General features: G+C 41.7%; 1 protein-coding gene across 4 annotated transcripts; it reads right to left on the reverse strand.

The window, feature by feature from the left end:
* Positions 1-1,325: 1,325 nt before the first annotated feature.
* tjp3 (tight junction protein 3) lies at positions 1,326-19,914 on the reverse strand. Of its 4 annotated transcripts, none has more exons than XM_019279150.2 (30): positions 19,684-19,914; positions 12,703-12,759; positions 12,008-12,132; positions 11,757-11,859; positions 11,376-11,670; positions 11,180-11,283; positions 10,902-11,091; positions 10,709-10,784; positions 10,478-10,578; positions 10,150-10,240; positions 9,434-9,616; positions 9,242-9,345; positions 8,699-8,783; positions 7,883-7,959; positions 7,608-7,704; positions 6,329-6,417; positions 6,152-6,224; positions 5,979-6,052; positions 5,789-5,852; positions 5,554-5,710; positions 5,077-5,185; positions 4,763-4,982; positions 4,465-4,673; positions 4,282-4,377; positions 4,109-4,188; positions 3,803-4,013; positions 3,583-3,683; positions 2,873-3,442; positions 1,998-2,074; positions 1,326-1,902 (listed from the first exon to the last, which is right to left on the reverse strand). In XM_019279150.2, the coding sequence occupies exons 2-30, from the start codon at positions 12,748-12,750 to the stop codon at positions 1,782-1,784; spliced, it is 3,930 nt and encodes a 1,309-aa protein (XP_019134695.1). In that variant the 5' UTR covers positions 12,751-12,759; positions 19,684-19,914; the 3' UTR covers positions 1,326-1,781. The 4 variants fall into 4 exon arrangements, with proteins under 4 accessions (XP_019134695.1, XP_027146283.1, XP_019134694.1 ...); XM_027290482.1 differs by lacking the exon at positions 19,684-19,914 and adding an exon at positions 16,250-16,595; XM_019279149.2 differs by lacking the exon at positions 19,684-19,914 and adding an exon at positions 14,611-14,860.
* Positions 19,915-21,556: the final 1,642 nt, after the last annotated feature.

Below are 21,556 nucleotides of genomic sequence, written 5' to 3' on the forward strand. Positions count from 1 at the left end.
TTTGCTTTTCACATGTAACCGGGTGTGAACTCATTCAACCTCTTGTTACCGTACCAGGGTTGAAGGTGAGGGGTGTTTGTGTCAGTTTGTTGTTTTTGTGTAAATATACATGAAAATAAAAAAAATGGCTTTGATAAAAAAATATCTTTAAAAATAAAAAAAAGAGTACTGTTTGAGAGCGTTTCCACCAACATTGATAACACAAGTGCAGACACAGTAATGTAAAGTACAGTATTGCTGCAGTTAACTTTTTTTTAAATAAATTGATTAATTTGGTCTATAAAATATCCAATCAGTTCCCCAGAGTTGTCATATTTAAAAAGTTTCTTTTGTCCAACCAACAATGCAAAACCTAAAAATATTATTCAGTGTACCATCACAGAAGACTCACAGCAGCAAATGTTTAAATATGAGAAGAGAAATCCAGGTTATCAACATTTTTATGATTTTAAAAATGTTAAATTGGACGTCTAATTATGAAAGTGTAATCACTTCTTTAGTTTCTCTTTTGAAATTAATAATTACCAGTAAAGCTGTACACTGCACAAAAAGTGCTGTCAAGTCATATGAAAATATAAGATATAACTATAAATAACATTCTGATATTTATGTTAGATTGGTGAAATTCAGGCACCAAAATGTGAGGAGGAATCAATCAATGAAAGGAAGTTTCAAATGAGTGACACAAAAATTATATGAATTATCTTCTGAATATTTCAAAGAGAGGCAATTTTTCAAAATAAAATATTTAAATGGTATAAAAATTAGTGGTATTTAAATTTAGTGGTGGAGCAACTTTGAAGTTTGATGAGATTAAATCAAAGAATAAACGTTTAATTTGACAGGAGTGACGTCTGACTGTAGGAGAGACCTGACTGAGCCAGGCCTTACTCATGATGCCCTCTTCTCATGCAAGTTTCAAGTATATTTCAGAATAGGGTGACACGGTGGTGCAGTGGTTAGCACCACACCGTGAGAAGGTTTCTGGTTCAAAGCTTGTTCTGTGTGTAATTTGCATGTTCTCTCTGGTTACACCGGCTTCCTTCCACAGTCCAAACCAGAGACAAGTTATCAAAATGCTAATACAGTCTTCTATATTGTGCGTTTGTTTTATATAATAACATTTACTATTCATCAGTCCACAGTATAACTGCAATTAAAATGAACCTGATGCCTCTGAGGGTCTGAAGGGAGCATCACACATGTACAAGTCATTTTCACATCAGTGGCTAATAAATGTACTTCCACGAATCCTTGTGAAAATGTATTAAAGCATGAGACATTTCTATATTTTCTATCTTTTTGTATGATTGAACAAACCCACGTTTGAAACCAGGAAAACAGTTTAATGTAGAAAAAGACAGAAACAGAAAACACATTTAAAAAATGTTTCATCTTTTTATGAAAAGAGACTCGTTTAGTATGATTTCTAATAAAACTAGAATTTGTTTATATGTTACATAGAGCAGCAGTAACAAAGGGCAAAAATTAATTGTTTGATATGGTTATTTCATTAAAAAAATATGAAAAGTAATCAGGCACTTTGATCGTAACATTCATCTCTCTCTCTCTTTACATGTTCAAACTTTTGGTAATGTGTTAAGAGGTTGTATAAATCTTGAATATCCCTAAAAAAAAAAGGCCTTTAATGTAGCCCGGCCAGCATCTCCAGACAAAACTTTGCTTCTGCAGAAAAAAATGTTCCAAGAAATAAGTTTCTCGAGGGAGTAAAATATCCTTGTTCGAGCAGTAAACTCCATCCTTAATCCTCGATGAAAACTCTAGAGTTCTGTTGCAGGACCCCATTCGATGTCCTCCGTCTCGTCATTGTCATCGTCGGAGCTGTCGCTGCCTCGGATCTGTGTGCGTCTGAACTGGACTGCCTGGTGATGATGTGCCAGCCTGTCAAAGAGCAGGACAGAGGGGAGGGACGAGATTAGCACATGATCTCAATCTAGCTTTACTCTGAGACTCAAAGACGGGAAAAAAACACTTACACGATCAAGTTAGGGGCTTTCTTTTTCCCAGCTTGAGGCTGTGGCTCCGCCTGTGGCTGTGCGTCTGCAGAGCGAGCCTACAGAAGGAGACAAGACGGGTTTAAAAACAAGAACGTCCCATTATATTGTACATAAACACGTTACAGCGAGCACAAATGTTTCCACATGATCTTAAGACTGCACGAGTGTTTTTAAGTCAATTTACCGCAATCAAAAATGTATATGTAATTATTTATACATGGTAAAGTCAACTTTAGACTTTCCTAACAAGAATAACTTTATTATAGAATTTACATTTGGGTTTTAAATTGATTGTTGTGTGGTAATAATGCAGTTTTCCCACTGCTGGTACATTCAGTTTAAAAAAAAAGTAATTCTTTTATAATACACAGTGCAGACACAGGCCAAGTTTTTAAAATAAAATCATTTGGTCTGTAAAACATTAGAAAATGATTTGTGTTTCAACAAAGCAATAAATCTTAAAATATTTGCTGTGTATTATCATTAAAAAACCCGAGCAAATATTAACATCTGAGAAGCTGAACACAGTTCATGTTTGGCCTTTCTGCTTGAAAAAAATGAATTAAAAGATGAATTGATTTTCTCTGAGAGTGAAAGAAGACGATGGTTTAAACACGAAGACATCAGCAATGTATAATGTATCATTTCATTGATAATAATGCAAACTGATATTAAAGCTTCAAGTCAATAGTACAGTATTGGATGTAAGCTGGAACCTTTGCTGTGAAGTTATAATTTATGTTGTTTTACTTACACATGTATAAAAACTATTTGAAGATTAATCAATGATGAAAGTTGTAGTATAAATACTACTCACTTCTTCTAAATGGTCTTAAAAGCAACATTTTATTTACCTGTTGTAATTTATCCTCGATAGCAGACAGGCTGGCGTGTTGTGGGCTCTCAGGCTCAGCATACGAGGGTTCGTTTATTGAGTACCGAGTGGGGTCGGGGGCTATAAAGTCCGGAGGCCCGTCTGATGGAGTGGTGGGTGGAATGATGTCGAGGGCGCTGAAATCTGAGTCTGTGAAACTGCGACGAGAAGGGCCTTCCTCTTCAGCAACGCTGTAAGACGGGGTGTAACTCTCCCGGCGAGGTACCCTGGGTTCGGGTACGTGCATCAACGGTGGGATTTCTCTGAGCGAGTGGGAGTGGGAGTCAGCGTAAGGCTCGTGGTCCATGGTGGGGCTGCGGTCCCCAAAGGCGGGCTCGGATGATCGGGCTAAAGCAGCTCCAGCTACCCTGGAGCCTCTGGCCACATTCTGACCCGGGTAAGCCTCCTCCAGGAGGTCCTCGTTGTCAGTGTAGACCTCTCCGTCGGTGAAGGGCTCTCCATCAGTGTCCTCCAGGTCACTGGCAGCACTGAGGTAGTCTGACTGGGTTTGGTCCAGAGCATCTAAGTCCTGTTCTCCACCGCTCTCCAACTGGACAGGAAGGAAAACCATTTTAGTTTTTAGTTTACCACGTCAGAGGACATGTGAACGTAACCTTTAATACAGTTAACACAAGTGCCAACTCTTAAATTCTGGTTTGTGTGTGGGTCAGAAGGAGCTGAGGGTCGTACCGTGACTTCAGACACCCAGACAGGTTTGGACTGTTGGTGGCGGATCTTATCCTTTAGACTCTCATACCAAACACTGGAGCTGGGCTGCAGGTCAATACGTGCTGAAGGAGAGGAAGAACACAGTGTAAATTGGTACCAATACATCTGTCAGGGATAACTAGACAATATATGTCGTATTGTTCAGTTATAATATATAACACTGATGTTCATGTGTTATTACCTGAGAAAAGGTGGCTGCAGTGTTTCCTCAACTTGAGCGCCTGCGTGTAAAGGCGTCTGGAGCTCTTGTTAGAGTTGGGGTTGTACCTCTGCCTCATGGCCTTGACGTCTTTGCGGCTGTGAGGGTCCAAGAACAGGACCATTGGGTGGTACTGGATGTAGTTCAGCCTTTCTACTGCAGTTGGAGTGATGTCCAGAAGAGGGTGCTTGTCCTGGGAAAAAGAGAACAGCAACAACAGGGTGTGAGGGAGCGAGAAATCTAAATATTAGATTGTTTCTAGCTCTTGTTAGTTTAAGGTTGACTCACCTTCTCGGCTATTCTCCTCACGGTGTCCAGTTTAATAACCGTGGAGGCGCTGTCTCCACCTCCACTCCGAGGAACCATGTCTGCAATGAATAATAAAAAAAAAGTTTAATGTGAAGATCAGGAGAATAACTTAAAAAGGTAGGTGACAAAAAACATAAAAAAGAGAAACCAACCTGCCACTTCATATTCATCAGGCATCTCTCTGGCCAGCTTCTCCATGGCAATGTCATTAAGAGGACCCATAATGACAATAGGTCGTTTGAAATTAGCTGGAGATGCAAACAATTCAGGATTATTTCAAACTCGTTTTGGATTTAGGATGTGAAAAAAACATGACTTTAAAAAACAAAACAAACCTTCTCTGAGCAGGACTCTCTCATAGGCCGGGAATTTGCCCTGAATGGTGAGCTGCAGCAGGTCGTCACGACTCCGACGGACGTTCTTCTCGTTCTTCTTGTTTCCTCTGAGCCCCCGTAGTTTCCAGAACTCGGCTCTCGGTCCTGACACCTGCCTCTCCCCACCGCTCGCCCGCTGCGCCTGCTCTTGGCTGGCAAACGTCTCAGCTCTGCAGGAGGAGGATAAATCTTTTTAGAATTTATGATTCTGGCTTAAAAACAAGAAATCTAAAACCAGTTTCCCCGTCTTCTTCCTCACCTGGTCTGGTTGGGGATGGTGCCTTTATCCATCTCGTGCAGGTCGTTCCCCATGCGGACGGCCAGCCAGTTGCCCAACTTCCCGCGGTGCATCGTGTCGACCACCCTGAACACCTCTCCTCTGGTGAAGCTCAGGCCGATGGGGCCATCTGCCTCGTGGTCAAAGTGTGTGCGGATGTAGAAGTTGTCCGCCAGGTTGGACTTGATGATCTTCTTATAAACTGATTAGAGGAGAAGTTCAGATTGATAAATCGCTCGCTGATTGACAGCAGCTTTACACGTAATTATCATTAAGCGGTTTAGTGATGAACTTACTGTCCATTTTGTTCTGAGTGCAGATTTCAACCCTTTCTCCTTTCTTGATGTCCAGGAGGAAGTTGGCTGCCTCTTCTCGTGTGAAATGACCAAAATCGACTTTATTCACCTGAGTAAGAAGGAGGAAGACATTTTATCTTAAACCTGAGGGCTTTTAAATTCAAATATATATATAGATGTAAAAAGACACCCAACAGCTGACTTCTGCAGATTGCAGTCACAGAAAACTCGCTGCATTACAGTTTCATTTATCTTTCACCGCTGGCAGAGAGCTTTGACGTGAAACGCCTGAACATGACGGGAGGAAATTGTGCTGACTCAGGGTGACCTGCCTGATGAAAACTCTCCTTGATCCTGAAAAGCAGCTGACGTGCCAAAAATACTATAGATGCTGAAATATGTGTCAACGTCTGCATTACTGTTGAGCTTTAAAAAAAGGAGGCGATAACTTAACGGAAGGTGGCGTCGCTCTCTCACCTGCATGATCTGGTCTCCCTCTTTCATTCCCTCTTCGTACGCGGGGCTGTTCGGCTGAACTCCGCCTACGAATATACCGACATCGTTGCCCCCCACCAGCCTCAGACCCACGCTGCCCTCCTTCACAAAGGACACCGTGTGAAGGTCCGAGCTGTACCTGAGAGTGAGATGAAGAATTAGCGACGAATATGTCGACATTTACATGAATGAACATTTGCAGATGAACATTACTCACCCTGGATTAGGTGCTGGGTAAGAATCTGGAGGTAGTGAGTAGATGGGCTCTTCTGTAGGTTTAGCTGGAAGAAATACAGACATACTGAGTTATTAGTTTATAATTTTTGATAAATAAATTACTAATTTAGTTTTATAAAATGTCAGAAAGTGTACAACACAATTCTCCAGAGCCATGTCAGTGTCCTTACAGTAGACTGGTGGGTTGCTCTTCACTGAAATCCCAGATCTGAGGGTGCCAGTCCCGTTAGCAGCACGAGGAACACTGTGAGGTGCAGAAAACATCAATCTGTGATAAAGCTTTACAGTTCTCATGTGACGAGAACAGTGATTTGATTTTGATGAGGTGCGTGGTCAGCCGTACCTGCGGTGGGTGTCCTCCCGCTCAGAGCTCCCGGACCTCCTGAGATGTGACAGCTGATCCGACTCTGAGGAATCTGAATGAGATGAACCCGAAAAACAGAAACTGTGGTCAGGACTAACTCTAAGAGTGTTAGATGAGGTATGAGAGTATGTGTGACACACAGGAGAGTATGCTGACCATCAGGAGGCGGTCTGGGCGGTGACGGGGCGCGACGAGGAGGCTCCTGCTTCACGGCGACTGGAGGGGCTTTTACTTCAGGCAGGACTCTGAAAGACACAGATGGCACATGATAAATAACTACGATATGTCACATCTTGTGATACATAAACAAAACAAATAAATGAAATATCTTAAAACTAAAATGTTCTGTTAATTTTAGATACAGATTAATTACTATTTCAATCAGGCTCCTCTCTGTGCGACAGCTGTAGTCACTATCACACTTGTTCTGGCACTGTCCAGTACTAAATAATTTATACAGTGACACATTTAACAGTTTTTTCCACTAACACTGTAAAGTTAATGTTCAGCTGCTGTCCCTACATATCAAGAGGCAGCTCAGTGAAATGTTTTGGATTGCTTGGATGGAACAGAAACTACTTTCAGGAAATGTTTTTGGCATCACTTGATAAGACTTGACTGTCCGACTGTGTGTTTTTGCTGCTCTAGATATATTTATCCGTTTGTTTGCTTGTATTTTCTTTTATTTATTTTCTATTCTAAGGCTACTGCATATGTTCACTGTGAGAGAAAATATTTAAAGTATTAAAAAAACAGTGTGTGATACAACCCTTGCAGGAATTCACGTCAGTCATGAGTCAACAGTGTGTACAGAGTGTTACTGTAAGCTGATGAACCAGTCAGACGTCCTGTCAGTATCATTTTACACATCTCCACTATGAGGCGGTAACCTGAAGGTACACTCACGTTTCATTTTAAACTGTGTCAGAGTGTGCTCTGCACCGAATACGACAACTAATGTTTGTATTTTAATATGGTTCTTTGTTTTAATAAGCTACAGGTACTGTATTCTGTATCTGAACCACATGAATTCATATTATTCATATTATTTACAGAGCTTTCAAAATCACTTGATTTTTGCTTAAATGTTTTATTTTTTGGTTTTCCTGGATAACAAGTGTCAGTTTTGCCTCACCTACCTGAACTCCAACAAAATATTCCTTTAGTATCCATTTATTCTGGCTCTGTTTCAATTGACTTTAAACAAATATTTACCTAAGTCATATTCTGATAGTACACCTGCTCAGGTTACCATCAATACACTGCTGCTTTACAGTCAACAGTGTTGGCTGAGGCTAATTCATGTCCTCAGAAGTACTTGGTAAGTTCAGAGTTAGGTTTCTTGTTAGTTTATGTTAGGTCATGTTTATAAATGTGTTTCTGAGTACTATTAGATGAAGTTGAATACTAGTTATTCTGACAAAAGCTCTCTCACCTGTATCGGTTTTTAGCCGTGTTGGATGGTGTGCTGTCTGTAGAGTCCCTGCGAGGAACCGGTGCATAACTGGCCTCCGATTCAGAGTCAGAATCAGCTGTGAAGATCAATTAATAAATTATTTTGGATACTCGCTGGCCAGTAGATGACCATGTCTCTAAAAACATGGACTAAATAAGGTATTAAACTCTTTAAACTGCTGCATCCACACCCGTACACAATGCTCATTGACTCTATACAAACACACACTTCTAATAAAACATAAGCACACACACCTCTCTGTGGTGGACTGCTGGCAGTGGGGCTGGCTATGCTCCATTTCGGCGGCTCCACAGCAACATCTGGCAGGACCCTGCAAGAGAAGAGAGGGAGGCGGGAGTGAGGGAGGAGGAAGAAATCTCAGTTATGTTTGGAGAGGGGGGGACCTGTGGCTAATAAGATGATCATTGATGAGAGGGTGAGACTGAAATGTTGAATATTCACCTTAGTGTCTCTGAGGGAAGCTCTCTCTTTGATGGTTAACTGCTTTGTAACTGATCAGAATTAACCATTCAGTATTAATAGTGGTCTTGCTTGATCTTGTTATGTGATGTTTGCTATAATTTTTTCCTTTCATGCTGGATAAAAAACGTGCAGATTTGCAAGAACTGATCTGAACTATTCTGCAGATGTTTGATTGGAATATTGTTGCTTCAGTGTCCTCTTGTTTAATCAGCACTTAGCCACATACAGGAGAGGGACATGTTCAAGTGAAAGTGACTTTTATTTCATTGGTTAACACAACATGTCACCACAAACACAAAAACACTTGGTACACAGTCATAAACACACAAACAAAAATCAAAAGGCTACAAAAAAAATGAGACAAATCAAAAATAATAATGATAACAAAACAAAAAAAATATCACACACATAGAGGGGTAATTTAAGTTTTAAAATAAAAAGGTAAATAAAAATGTGATTAGCTAATATTAAGAGGCGTGCACAGTCTGCTCAGTGTCCCAGTCCGTGACATCTTGTTGGGTTTCGGGGAGGGGAGTAGGGGGGTTGGGATTTGAGGTTGGGGGGGTTGGGTGGACCTTCATCTGTACCTGTATCTGCTGAGGGAGTCCTGACTGTAGGTGGTGCTCTGCCTCTGAGGAGGCCCCACGCCGCTGTCCGACTCAGACTCAGAGTCTGAGAGAAAAATAACAACTGTTAAAAATAGTGTTGCAAGTATTTCTTTTACTGTGTTGCAGCATAAAAACAACTTTATTGTTTAAATTTTTGTAACTTTTTCTATCACATTGTGCCGTTTTTAGCCTTAAAAAAACCAAAAGATGACTTTAAAGTTCATGAATGTAGTTTTATAATTATTAAATCTTCAAAATTCAAACAAAATGGAACATTTTAAGAGTCTTCAGAGTGAGTCGACACTTTGATAAGTTTGCATAAATTGTTTATCACTAAACTTATGTTTGCTCTGGCTTTAGTGTTATTTGACTGTTCTGCAGCAAAAATTCAAAATATTAAGCAAATATTGTCAAAGAGATGTCAGTCTAGGTTGTGTATTATGACAAGGAAGTCTGATTGTTTTGCCTATGTGTGTGTGTGTGTGTGTGTGTGTGTGTGTGTGTGTGTGTGTGTGTACTGACCTGGTGGCGGGATTCTGACAGGTGAGTTGACCCTCCTTGGTAGCTCTGAGCGAACATCGATGGGGCTGGCTCTCATCCCTACGTGGGCCAGATCAGGAAGAACTCTGGGGTGGAGAGAAAGACAGTTAGGAAGGAGAAAAAAAGAGATTTAATTTCTCATGGTGTTGGAGTTGAATCAAGCTTCGTCCTCACTTGTATCTGCCGTCTGGGCGGGGGCTCGCTTTGCGTGCCGGAGGGGAGGCGCTGCGCTCAGAGTCGGACTCTGACACCGGCTTACGAGGCCGCGAGGCAGAGGAGGTCGGCCGAGAGGTGCTCCAGTTGGGGACTACAGGAGAGGACCGAGGATTGGGAAGGGTGGACACACCAGACAGACTTCTGTGAAAAGAGCAAATCAAATATTAATTCACTAACACCTCATTTGACATTTGTTGCGTTTGTAAGCACTTGAGCAACATGGATATTGTTGGTGTTCCTGTAAACATGAGACGAGGAATTAAAACACAGGAATCGTTGTTCAATTCCAGCTGGAGAAACCGGATTTGGTTTTACAAGCGTACAAGTGCCAAAGACTATCAATCAACAGCAATGCAGAGGAATGAAAGTTACAGTAGTCGAAAAAGTCGAAATGTTTCCACAGCTCAACAGGTTACTATAAAATTCAAACTTCTGTCGGTCTGACATGCATAAATAAATAAGTAACTACAGGAGACTGACACAAAATGGCTGCAAAAACCTTCAGTTATGTCGTAAGGCAAAACATAAAATTAAAAAAATAAACAAAAGTAAGTAATCTATTTTGATTTTCCATCATCAGTCTTTCATCTGCACATCCAAAATCCAAATATATACAAAATATACACAGAGTTTAATGAACATTTGATTAAAAATAACAAAGAGATTGAACTGACTTGTATTTGCTGGAGTGGTCCCTCGTGTCTGGACTGATTCTCCTGACGGGAGGAGGAGAGGCGCTGCGGTCCGACTCTGACTCAGATGGAGCTGAAGGAACAAAAATCAAACAGAAATAAAAACAGCATTATGTTTATTTTAAATCCCAATGTGAACTCCGGCAGCTACGGAGACATTAAACTTTTGCTAACGCAGTATTAAATCACAGCTCGAATTAAAAATCGCACAAAATATTAACGTTGTTTTTGTGAAATCACTGCTGTCTGAATATGTGATTAACAGCTTATGCTTAGCTCTGCCAAGACAGTGATTCTTGGCAGGACTGACCTCTGCGAGAGGCGTAGGTTCTGGCAGGAGGTCGAGACAAGGTGGAGCGCACCGGTGATGAATCCCGAGACTTGACAGGAGGAGGAGGCTCAGCTCTCGTTCTGGGATTGTCAAAAAACAGATAAAAACAATTAAATTATGGATTTTAAAATAGGACAAAGCAGCAGCTTAAAAAGAAATCAATCAACTTATATTTATTAATTTTGGTGCCGGGTTAAATGCTGTGTGTACCTGCGTGTCCGTTTCTCTCGGTTAGGTTGACGGGACATTCTGTGAGTCGGCATGTCTTCATCAATGTCTGAAATGTCTGATTGGAAACAGAAAGGTCAGAAATGCTGCAAAGACTTATTCACGGTAAATCCTTCATGAACATCAAATTTCTATTTTCTCTCATTCGCGTCATTCCTCCATCTCCCTCCCTCACCCTCCAGTTCAGAGCTGCTGTCGTGGCGCGCCTCGTCCTCGCTGTTGGGGCGGCTGTCCTCCACCTCTGGGATGCTGACCAGGAACTTGCGGTCGTCTCTGAGGACCGTCATGGTCAGTTTGCCCCTGCTCTTCTCCACCAGGTGCTTTGTCTCCAGCAGGGATAGATTCTCTGTCGTCATGCCATTGATCTGATCAACGGAGACAAATCAATCAACATGACAAGGAAACAAAATGTATCGTAATCTGTTTGTGTTGACTAAGTATTTTCATTTTTACCTTGAGAATGAGGTCGCCCTCCTGCAGCGTTCCTTCCTTTGCAGCCAGGCCTGTTTCTGTCATGTGCTTGATGAAGATCTGACTGCCCAGCTTCAATCCGTACTCTGCAGAGAGAGGAGGACAACAAGAATCCAGTCAGAAATCACCACACTCACTGTGACTATTTGAGGACTTTCCCTAGTCCCTGAAGTCTTACCATCTGTGATCTTCTTTTTAAGTAATGTTGTTTTGATGGGTTTGTCTGGAACGTCCTGATACGGCAGCCTCTTGTACCCGGACGACATCAGCGGCAGTGTGTTTCCATGCCCGTTGCGGTCGGGCGTTGTGCTACGAGGGCTGGGGCGATAGCGGTCTCTGTCTCGGTTGTCGCTGCCATCAGAGAAGCGCCGCGTTCGCCTGGGGGGGTCAGCGTCCAGCAGGTTTGAATGGGAGGCGGCCCGTGACGGCCTGGTGGTTGCCGGGATCTGGATGTGGCGAGGACGTTTCACTGTCTTAATGAGAAATATGGAGAAAGATTCAGAAACACGAGCGAGTAACAGTAACACGTGATAGATTGGAGGTCATTCTTTATACTCACCACGTTTGCGGTCTTGCCGCATGACTTGAGGGTGTGGATGGTGAAGTTGGAGTGGACGTTCTCCATTGACACTCCGTTGACCATGACAATTTGGTCTTTGGTGCTGCAGAGAACAAGCAAACACACACACGTGAGTCTGGTTCAAAGTAAGTCTACGTATTTATGCACACAAGGAGATCAGGTGTTTTTATGTCAACAGTCAAGTCTTTACGGTTCCTACGGTCACAACAGAGCGACGGTGGTTAACTTACAACAGGCGTCCCATGGCTGGTCCATTTGGCAGCACATCTGACACCACCACAGTGGTATCCCCGTTGTCTGGGTGAGGCTTGTCCTTGCCTCCTGATATGGCAAAGCCGAACCCCAGTTTGGAATCCTGTCATTATAAGAGATTAAAAAAATAGCTTTAAAAAAAAAAAAAAAACAGACAGCAAGTACACGAGAGAGTGACATGAATGAAGCGAAGGAATGCGGGAGAGTATGAGAGCGTGTGTGGGAGATGCAGTGAAGAGATAGAGCGAGAGAGAGCACATTCCAGCGGCGTACAGTCTGAGACGGGATAGTGAAGAGCCGGCTGGTGCTGTGGGGTGCAGCAGGGTGTGTCGCTGTGAATTCCTGCTGGAGTTTTGTGCTGTGAAACCGAGAGGTGTGAAGCACGGTCCACCTCAACCCCCACAACACACACACACACTTTTACAAGCCCTTTTACAATAACTATGGAAACAATACTGAAACTGCCTGTGCAAAATACATCCACACTCGACTTTCACTTCTCCATTTGTGCTTCAAAACTAACCAAACAGCACTGAAGTGGTCTGCGCTTCAAATTTACTTTAGTTTCAGGGGAAATTTTTACATGAAGAAGAAGAAAACACCTTAATAACCTTCCTCGACACCTCTATGCAGATCATATTTGCTTCATATTATTTAACAAACAGTCACTTACTTTGTTTAGCGTTATTGTATGTTGCTCCCATATTGTTAGCTCCTCCATGCCTGGTTTCTGGAAAGAAAAAACAAAAACAAGAATAGGAATAAAGCAAAAGGAAAATTTGACTTAATATGAAATCAGAAATTTTTCATCATTAATCATGATTCAGGTCATTACAAGAGGACAGCTGAGCCTGAGCCAAGCAGGAAGAGTGTGTGTGTGTGTGTGTGTGTGTACGGCTCAACCTGATCTCAGCATGCTCTCACCTGTCTCAATCCTGCTTGACCGGTATGGAGGAGGGGCTACCTACTGTCTGTGTGTGTGTGTGTGTGTGTGTGTGTGTGTGTGTGTGCTCATGTGCTGTTTACAACGTATAACATCCGGGACTTGTTAAGTAGAGTAGGCGCACAAAAACATTGCATAGAGACAAATAGGGCTGCGACTGACTGTTATATGCAATATTAAACAAGTTATATACAACTATTTTCTTGCTTTGTCTATAAATAGATATAATTCCTGTGACCCAGACACACTTAAACGTTTGACTCTCTGTAAACAGTCGCGCTCGGCACTGGAGGCTGGTGACAAAGCTCCGGGTTCTCGAGTCAAGTCAATATTTTCTAATGCACCAGGTTATTTATATGAAGGCGCTTCAGTCCTGTTGTTTACGTCTGATTTTTGAACACCTGTTCATACCTTAATGTCTCAAAGGAGTTGTAAACACCACCTGAGAGTTATCATTTAAACTAAGGTGTATGAAACCAGCTGAGGAGAGATGTCCCTCCCACTGTTATGTAAAAAGATGACAGGGTTTTACACTAATTAACACACCGGACTACCAGACGTTTATTTGCAGGCCTAACATGACAAAATGCGTCTTTGTGTTTATCGTTTATCACATACTAGATATCTTTAAAACCAAAACGCAGACAATTGAAAAAACAGGAAAGTATCTAATGTCGCAACACACCTAAACACATCATCTGAAAATACTGTGAATTAATTGATTTTGTTTTCGAAATTAAAATGATCTACTGTAATCATCAAGGAATGGAAACAAGAATCTCAAACTCGCTGGTAGGAGTGACTACGAGCACAGGTGTACGCTGTGTGACCTGTGAACAGTAGGCCATTTGTTTGTTCAGGTTAATCATAAACCTGAGGTTGGAGAGAAAAAAAAATACACACAGCAGCTGACCGGATTGGTTAAATAAAAAAGATGCATGTCTGTAATTTTAATCTAATCTGACACTGAAACTAGGAGGTGTTTGATTTGTAGTTTCACTGCAGTTAGTTACAGCTCACACACACACACACGTCAAACCAGGATAATAAACCAGATGTAGCAGAGGTGACGAGCAAAGAGCGAACACTTGATTGTAAAACAACTTCCCGAGAGGACGAGTTTGTCGAAACGCTGTTGCAATACTAAAGCCCTGAGCTGAGAATACAGCCACATCAGATACCGGTCATCAAGTTAAAGTTTAACTTTAAAGTGGTCAACTGAAAATCACTAAGTCACTGTTGGCGTGTATTCAATATTCGTCCAATGCTGATGTTAAAGAAGGAAAATATGCAAATAGTAGTGAGTGCTCTGTTTAGGGTATTTCATTACACATTAAATACATATTTAATATGGTATTAAAGTCTTCTATCCATGTAGTTGCACTGCAAAAGTAAGTGAATTTATCTTAAATTATAAAAGGTGACAGTGATTTACTGTCCACGGATGTGAGTCTGGTTTAAGGCCAAAACCTCCAGCCTTTCCCGACACTCCTGCACCTTTATCTTGCCACTTCTAATCGTACATATCAGTAATAATTTATGTCCTTTGTTCCTTTTTAACAGCTACGTTTTAGGCACTTCCAGGCAGCGGCATATTGTAGGACCGTTAATGCTTTGTGTTGCTCCCTCTCCACTTACCACTTGGTCTTTGAACCTTACTTCCATTTCCCACTGGGATCCCTGAGCTGAACAAAACACCTGCTGCCTCCGGCGCTCAATGAACAGCCAGCTCTTTATATTCCATAAGGCAACAGCGAGAGCAAAAACAATCACAGATCCCACAGTTATCCAACTACTTCCTCAGATCAGCTCTGTATGGTCGATGGGAAACTCAATCCCCCTGCTGAAATTACTTGAAATGTGACCGGTGATAGTGTTTCCCTCTCAGCAGGGAGAAAAAAACCAAAAGAAAACATAGGAGAGACCTCACCTGGAGAGCTCCTCCCCCGTCTAGCCTTTGCCCACTCTCAGATGCCCTTCAATAACCACGGATTTAAGGTGGAGCTGCACTACCTTAAGCAAACCCCCCCACTCCATGTGATAAGACTGAGGTATCTTAAACGTGACGTGGACTGTAATCACAGAGAGGTGTGCGGCGCTGATGAAGATCAGCCATGTCTAGATGTTAAAAATGTGACTTTGGAAATTCAAGAGTATAAGAATAAAAGTTACTGACCTCCTGGAAAGCAAAGTTCAAGTTTCAAGCCAGTAAAAATATTTTTATACACACAAAATGACGTGTTCAGCCTGTTACAGAACAAATATTATTTACAATCAATTAACAATAAATCTTTTCAATTAATTCAGAAACAGTTTAACTACTGCAGCTACGACTGGTACTACTGGTACTATTCCTATTCCTACTGATACTACTATTACTCCTAAAGCTTCTCCTACTACTACCACTAATGCTCCTCCTCCTCAGACTGATACTCCTACTCACACACCTACTCCTTCTCTTACTCATACTCTTACTACTCCTAGTCATACTCATACACCCACTATGTATGATGCAGAGAGCCTATCTTTACATTTTCGGGCATACACGTTGGCAGTTTTTTGCAAAAGAAACTGGAGTATATACATCTATCTATATGTCTAATTGTTTAATGTCCTGATATTATTTCTATAACACATTTATATAGAAAACAAACACCTGGCTCTGCCCCGTATGCTTTTCTCGTCTGTTGGTGGAACGTCCTACCAGTTCCTATCAGATCAGGGGCGTTCCTCTCTACCTTTAAAAATCTCTTGAAGACCTTCAGCTCTTCAGAGAGTACCTCCTCTCCGACACTATCAAGAACTGGACATGCTAAATCTATCCCCATCTAGTACTGTCACAGTAGTACCTGCACTAACATGTCCCTGTCACATTGTACCTTGATTGTCACTTTACATAAAAGCGACAGATAAATGACTAAATGTAAATGTAGAAGATGTGTCATCATTAGATTTTGAACTTGTTGATACCTGAAAAACTCAAATTGTGATGTTCATGCTTAATGTTTTGATATAAAATGAATAAAAGATTTATAAATTTTACTATTTTTGATGCACTAAGAAGCAAATATTTAAATATTCTGTGGTCGTACTTATATAAACTAATAATTTTCTGCATTTCTGCTAACTGACTAATCAAGGACTTGACTGGAGCACATAAATGGATAAATTAAAATACACAAACGTACACTGTAGCAACACGCACAGCACTGACCTACATTAAAAGCTTGAATATAAGCCGCTGCTACAACAACAACAACAACATCCATCCACTTACAGGCACCACCAGCAGCGGTGGCGGAGGCTCCGGGGGCATAGAGCCAAAGTGCTTCAGCAGTTTCATTCGCTGCGTCAGATTCATGATGATATCCTGTTAAAAACTCAGTCTGACTGATAGAAGGTGCACAAAGAAAAAAAAGACTTCAGATGGGTCGGTGCTCGTCTCCTCGAGTCCACAGTCACAGGACACTTCAAACTATTTGACTTTAAAAACAAGTCGCCGGCCTTCCTGTGCTTCCCCGCAGGTAGCTCACGTGTCCATCGCTCCAGAGTAATGATCTGTATTATTCTCTTTCTGACGGGTTCATAAAGTCAAACAGGTCCACTTGCTCCCACTGTCAGTGGTATGTGTGTGTGTGTGTGTGTGTGTCTTGGTTAACTTGTAGTCTTTCCCACAATGCAGCAGCAGCAGGTCCCAGGCTGCCGGCTGGCTGAGTTTTTGGTCTGCTGGGTGCTATGGTTACGTCTAGGGAATGAGAGCACTGGGCTGTTAATAATTGACGGGGTGTTTGCTACACTACAGGTCTGCTTGCTCTGAGTAAAGTTTCCCGGGTTCCTTTACAGGCCTTGGACTGTTTTGGGATCAGGAAATGCCACTGTGGCAACACTGATGGCATTTCTCCTTCACGGTTAATGGCAGTGCGTGACCCTTCAGTGTCCCCGCGGGGCTTTCCTATCAGTGTCCTGCCTACTTGAGACTACAGCAGTCATAGCTGCCTGTTCCTGATGAACTTAGGAAGGGGGAAGCACAGAGGGAGAGGAACTTTATATACCTGAACGTGCAGAAGTTGATAACGACAGATGAAACAAATGAGTGGAAGCTGTATAACTGTTGCAAAATGGACGGCGGCTCGGGTTCAGCCGAGTGGAACAGCTGTCCTTTGGTCAGCCGGGACACCGCCGCTTGAATTATTCATGAGTACTGAAGAAAACACAACCGGAGGCAACCGCTGCTGTTACTACAACAAACACTTAACGAAGGTGTAGCCCCCTCTCGCAGGTAAACAGTCGCTCATTCATGTGTCAAGCCTGTTGAGCAGCAGAGGTTTGCGTTTCTTTCATTTTGAAGACAAAGCCACACCTTGTTGGCCTTTCACCGTGCAAGACTCCAGAGTACTGAGCTCCACTACAGAGGCCTACTTTTACCCGTGACACACACACATAGCTGGAATACTTTTAACAGTGCACCATTGAAACGAGCTGCTCTAGTAACTATTAACGACCTGAGTCAGACATACGGTGGCTCGTGGTTAATGGAGAACAGCAAAGCTTCCTCGGGTAAGTATAGAGATCCGAAAGACAAATACTCCAGAGGTTTACAGAGCGGCTGTAATTACACAGACCAGGGCTTTGTAGCTCACAGTGGAGTTACTCAGGGCATGTACTGTCAATAGTGTTTAAGCACTGCATACACACTCTACAGCTACCTGGACTCCAGCACAGATGTGTTCACCTCAGTTATGTGGAAGCACACAAACAGATTCACAGTCAGGATGTGTTATAAATAAAACATAAAGAGAACAAACACAAATGAGCATTTTGTGCATGGTGGTGGTTGAAGATTGAACCCACAGGACTGTGTGTAATTCAATAACAAGTGCAGATGTGTAGCGTAAAAGATACCTGGAGGGTAAGAGCACGTGTTGTTGACAGTCACAAGCATATAACATCAGCCTGTGAGTGGGCATATGACTATTAAATATATCTCATCTGGGGGGGCACGTGGGGCTGGAGCCTATCCCAGCTGACACACTGGCTCATCATTCACACCTACAGGTAATTTAGAGTCACAGATTTACCTATTAAGTTTTTGGATTGTGGGGGGAAGCCGGTGAGAAACATGCAAACTCCACACAGAAAGGCCTCGGCCATGACAGACTCACACAGATGTTTATTAAAAAGCACACAACTCCACTAAATGAATTATTGGAAATCAGTACTCCAGTATTTCACTGATGAAGAACAACTCAACAGATTGTGTAAAACAAAAGAGTCAAAGAGAGCTGGACATCGAGGAGGAATGACCGCTCATAATCCACACCCAGATCACGACTCTGAGATTGGACCTCAGAACCAATGCTGGACACAATGAGGACAATTAATCGTCCTGCTCCATCTTACAACCATTCTGGACTCAAGTGCAAGCTACCACCAAGAGGATTCTGGGATTTGATATTTACCTCTCTCTCTTTCTACTTGGTGGAACATATCAAATAAACTTGATAACAGGAACAAATATTTACTAAAAATTCTCATGGCAGCAAGAAAAAAAGGACGATTAGTGGATGCTGGCTTCTTAGAGAACCTCCCTCCACCTTGAGCCAATGGAAAGACATAAATCGCATACAAAGTGTGGAACGCATAAGGTTTAGTTTGCGATAACTAAAGAAAAAGAATATGGGGCTAAATGGGACACATACTTATAGCTGATGAAGAGTCACAGGTTCAAACCAGGAACCTTCTGTGAGGCGACAGCACCACCGTGCCACCCACTATTCAATACAATTAGAAATAAAGCAACCTGACCTTTTAGAAAGTGCATTAATTTAAGGTTTGATTAGATGGAGTTGGACACCCGTGAGGTGGTCTTAAATTTGAGTTTACACCAAGGCAAGCGTAGCAATATTAGATTATACACGGCATCAATAAGACGTAGTAATTCAGCCACAGCATCCACACAAATACACGTCTCTCTCTAAAAAGGAGGTTTCACTGCAACGCCACAGATGTTTCCTGACAGAAACCTTCAGCATTCATCATAAAACCTTCATTAAAACTCAGGATTTACAGATTCAACTGGAGCTTCTCCAGATCAGCGATCAGCCTTTTTTAAAAATCTGAATACAGCAGCAGCAGCACATCGTTCATCAAACAGCGTATCAGTAAACACACTGGACTGGAGTCAAAGGGAGAGACAGACGCAGCGGTTTGGGAATGCAGAGGCGAAACTGTTGTGAAACTGTGTGGCAGGAAGGCAGGTAGAAACTTGCATGTGTGGCAGAACCTGTAAGGCGAGGATGAGGAAAGTGGGGACAGCAGCTGTCAACAACCCACCCAACACACACACACACACACTGTATATAATATAACATAGAAATGTTACACAGCTTCACAACAATGCACAGCTGATATTTAGACTCTTTACCTGTCCACAACCAGCTCATCATGAAGGAATAACAATGAAGTTATTAATCAGTCAGGCCTGTAAACATCCAGTTAGCAGCTTCACGGCTCAATCTTTTTTTAAAGTGAGGTTATGGTTGTTGAAGTTACACAGAATTAAACGTTTTGCTTGAAGTGACTTCAGTCCAACAGGTTTCAGGTGTTCAGATATCGTCCCTGGACTTCAGTCTGTGCTGTGGACTGACAGCCATGCTTTTTTTTTTTAACCTGAGGACCAGGAAATCATTGACAGTCGAGAAGCTAACGTACCTGTAAACTCAGCCGGCTCTTCTCTCTGTCAGGTGAAACGTCCGACTTAAAAAAAATACAAAACAAATCCACTCACACTCACTGTAAAAATCTTTTTTCTTTTTCTTTTAAAGTCTTTAAAGCGCTTGCTCGTGTTGACTGCTCCCACACAGCTTGAAAAGTTTCTTTCTTAAATCTTCCCGAGGACAGGTGTGGAGGCGTGGCGTCGACGGCTCGACGCACAGGTGAGTTTCACAACGTCATCACGCGAGCGTAGGCGTGGCCACCAAGAACCGGAAGGTGGTCCTCATAAATAAAGTGTTTTATTTGAGTACAAATATTTTTTCGTATTTATATATAAAAATAATAAGTAACTAAAAAAATATTTTGTTATGTGGGAAATAATTTATTTTGTGTAGATCACAATGTTTGTCTTTTGATTTGGTTTGTTTTCAAACTTTACAAACGACACAGTGAAACCAACCTTTATTTTTTATTATTTTTAACAGTTTACTTCCTTAAATTGTGAATCCCCCCCTGTGTTTTTTATTATTATATTAGGGGAACTTGACACATGAATACAGTTTCACCTATATATCTTAGTTATGACCTGTCCACTGACTTTTGAGTAATAATTTAAAAAGTATTCAGTCCAACATTTTACTTACTTGTTAACATTAAAATATATTTGAAATACCAAAAGTTCAATTATGCTTTTTCATATCAGAGTATAATATATATTATTTGACTTAATATTCCTTTTTATGTTGCACCTGGTAAAGGCGGTAAAGGTTAGTCTTTTTGGGGGCTTTTGAACCTTTACTTGACAGTGACAGTCAAAGAGCAGCAGGAACTTTAAGAGGAAAGAGATGGAGGATGACATGCAGCAAATGGCCACAGGTTAAGGAGGACCAAGCTCTTAAACATGGGCCTCACATTTCACCATGCGAGCCATTAGGGCGCCCCTGTGTTGTATTTAATTTTAATCAGTGAAAAGTAACTAGTCAGATGAATGTAGTGGAATGAAAAGTACAAAATTTCCCAGGGGCATAAAGACTAGACTAGAAAATGAAACCTCAGAACTGTACTTAAGTACAGTACATGAGTAGATTTACTTAGTTACAATCCACCATTGCTTTTGTCTCAAGAAATAGAATACAAATCAGTTAAAGGTCTATAGTGTGTAACATTTAAGGGTCTCTATCTGTCTCCATCACTGTGTTTTCATCTGTGAATATCACTGGAAATAAGAACTGTTATGTTCATGTTACCTTAGAATTAGACTTTTATATCTACAGCGGGTTGTTGAACCACTTTGTTTCTACAGCAACCCAGAAGGGACAAACCAAACACTGACTCTACAGAGGACCTTTCGTGTTTTTCAGTTTCAGAGCCGCTGTAGTTTCTCCTCCATGCTTGAACGCAGAGGGAGAAGTGACAGATTTTCATTGGGTTGCAATCTGTAACTTCCCCACTAGATGCCACACACTGGACTTTTAAGATTAAAACCCATTGGACTGTGTGCAATACAATAACATGTGTGTAATGTAAGAGATACCTGCTGGAGGGTAATGGCACGTGTTGCTGACAACAACAAGCATATATCACGTGGGGCTGGAGCCTATCCCAGCTGACTTATAGGGCGAGAGGCGGGGTACACCCTGAAGTAAGCCACCAGTTACTCACAGGGCACAGAGACAAACAACCATTCACACTCACATTCACACCTATGAATGCATGTTTTTGGACTGTGGGAAGAAGCCAGAGTACCTAAAGAGAATCTACACAAACATGGGAAGAAGTAGTAGAGTGAAAAGTACAATATTTACCACTTAAATTTAGCGCAATCAGGGCATTTAGACATAGAAAACAAAGCCTCAAAATTGTACTTAAG

The sequence above is a fragment of the Larimichthys crocea genome, chromosome XVII, assembly GCF_000972845.2.
Source record: "Larimichthys crocea isolate SSNF chromosome XVII, L_crocea_2.0, whole genome shotgun sequence".
NCBI classification, from domain to species: domain Eukaryota; kingdom Metazoa; phylum Chordata; class Actinopteri; family Sciaenidae; genus Larimichthys; species Larimichthys crocea.

Excerpts from the sequence above, each read along its gene's own strand:
- tjp3 (XM_027290482.1), bottom strand. The coding sequence starts at position 16,333 with ATGAATCTGACGCAGCGAATGAAACTGCTGAAGCACTTTGGCTCTATG. Across the intron at positions 10,241-10,477 it reads AACCTACGCCTCTCGCAGAG|CTCCATCTGAGTCAGAGTCG; the intron begins GTCAGTCCTGCC and ends TTGTTCCTTCAG. Across the intron at positions 7,960-8,698 it reads GACTCCCTCAGCAGATACAG|GGTCCTGCCAGATGTTGCTG; the intron begins GTACAGATGAAG and ends CTTCTCTTGCAG.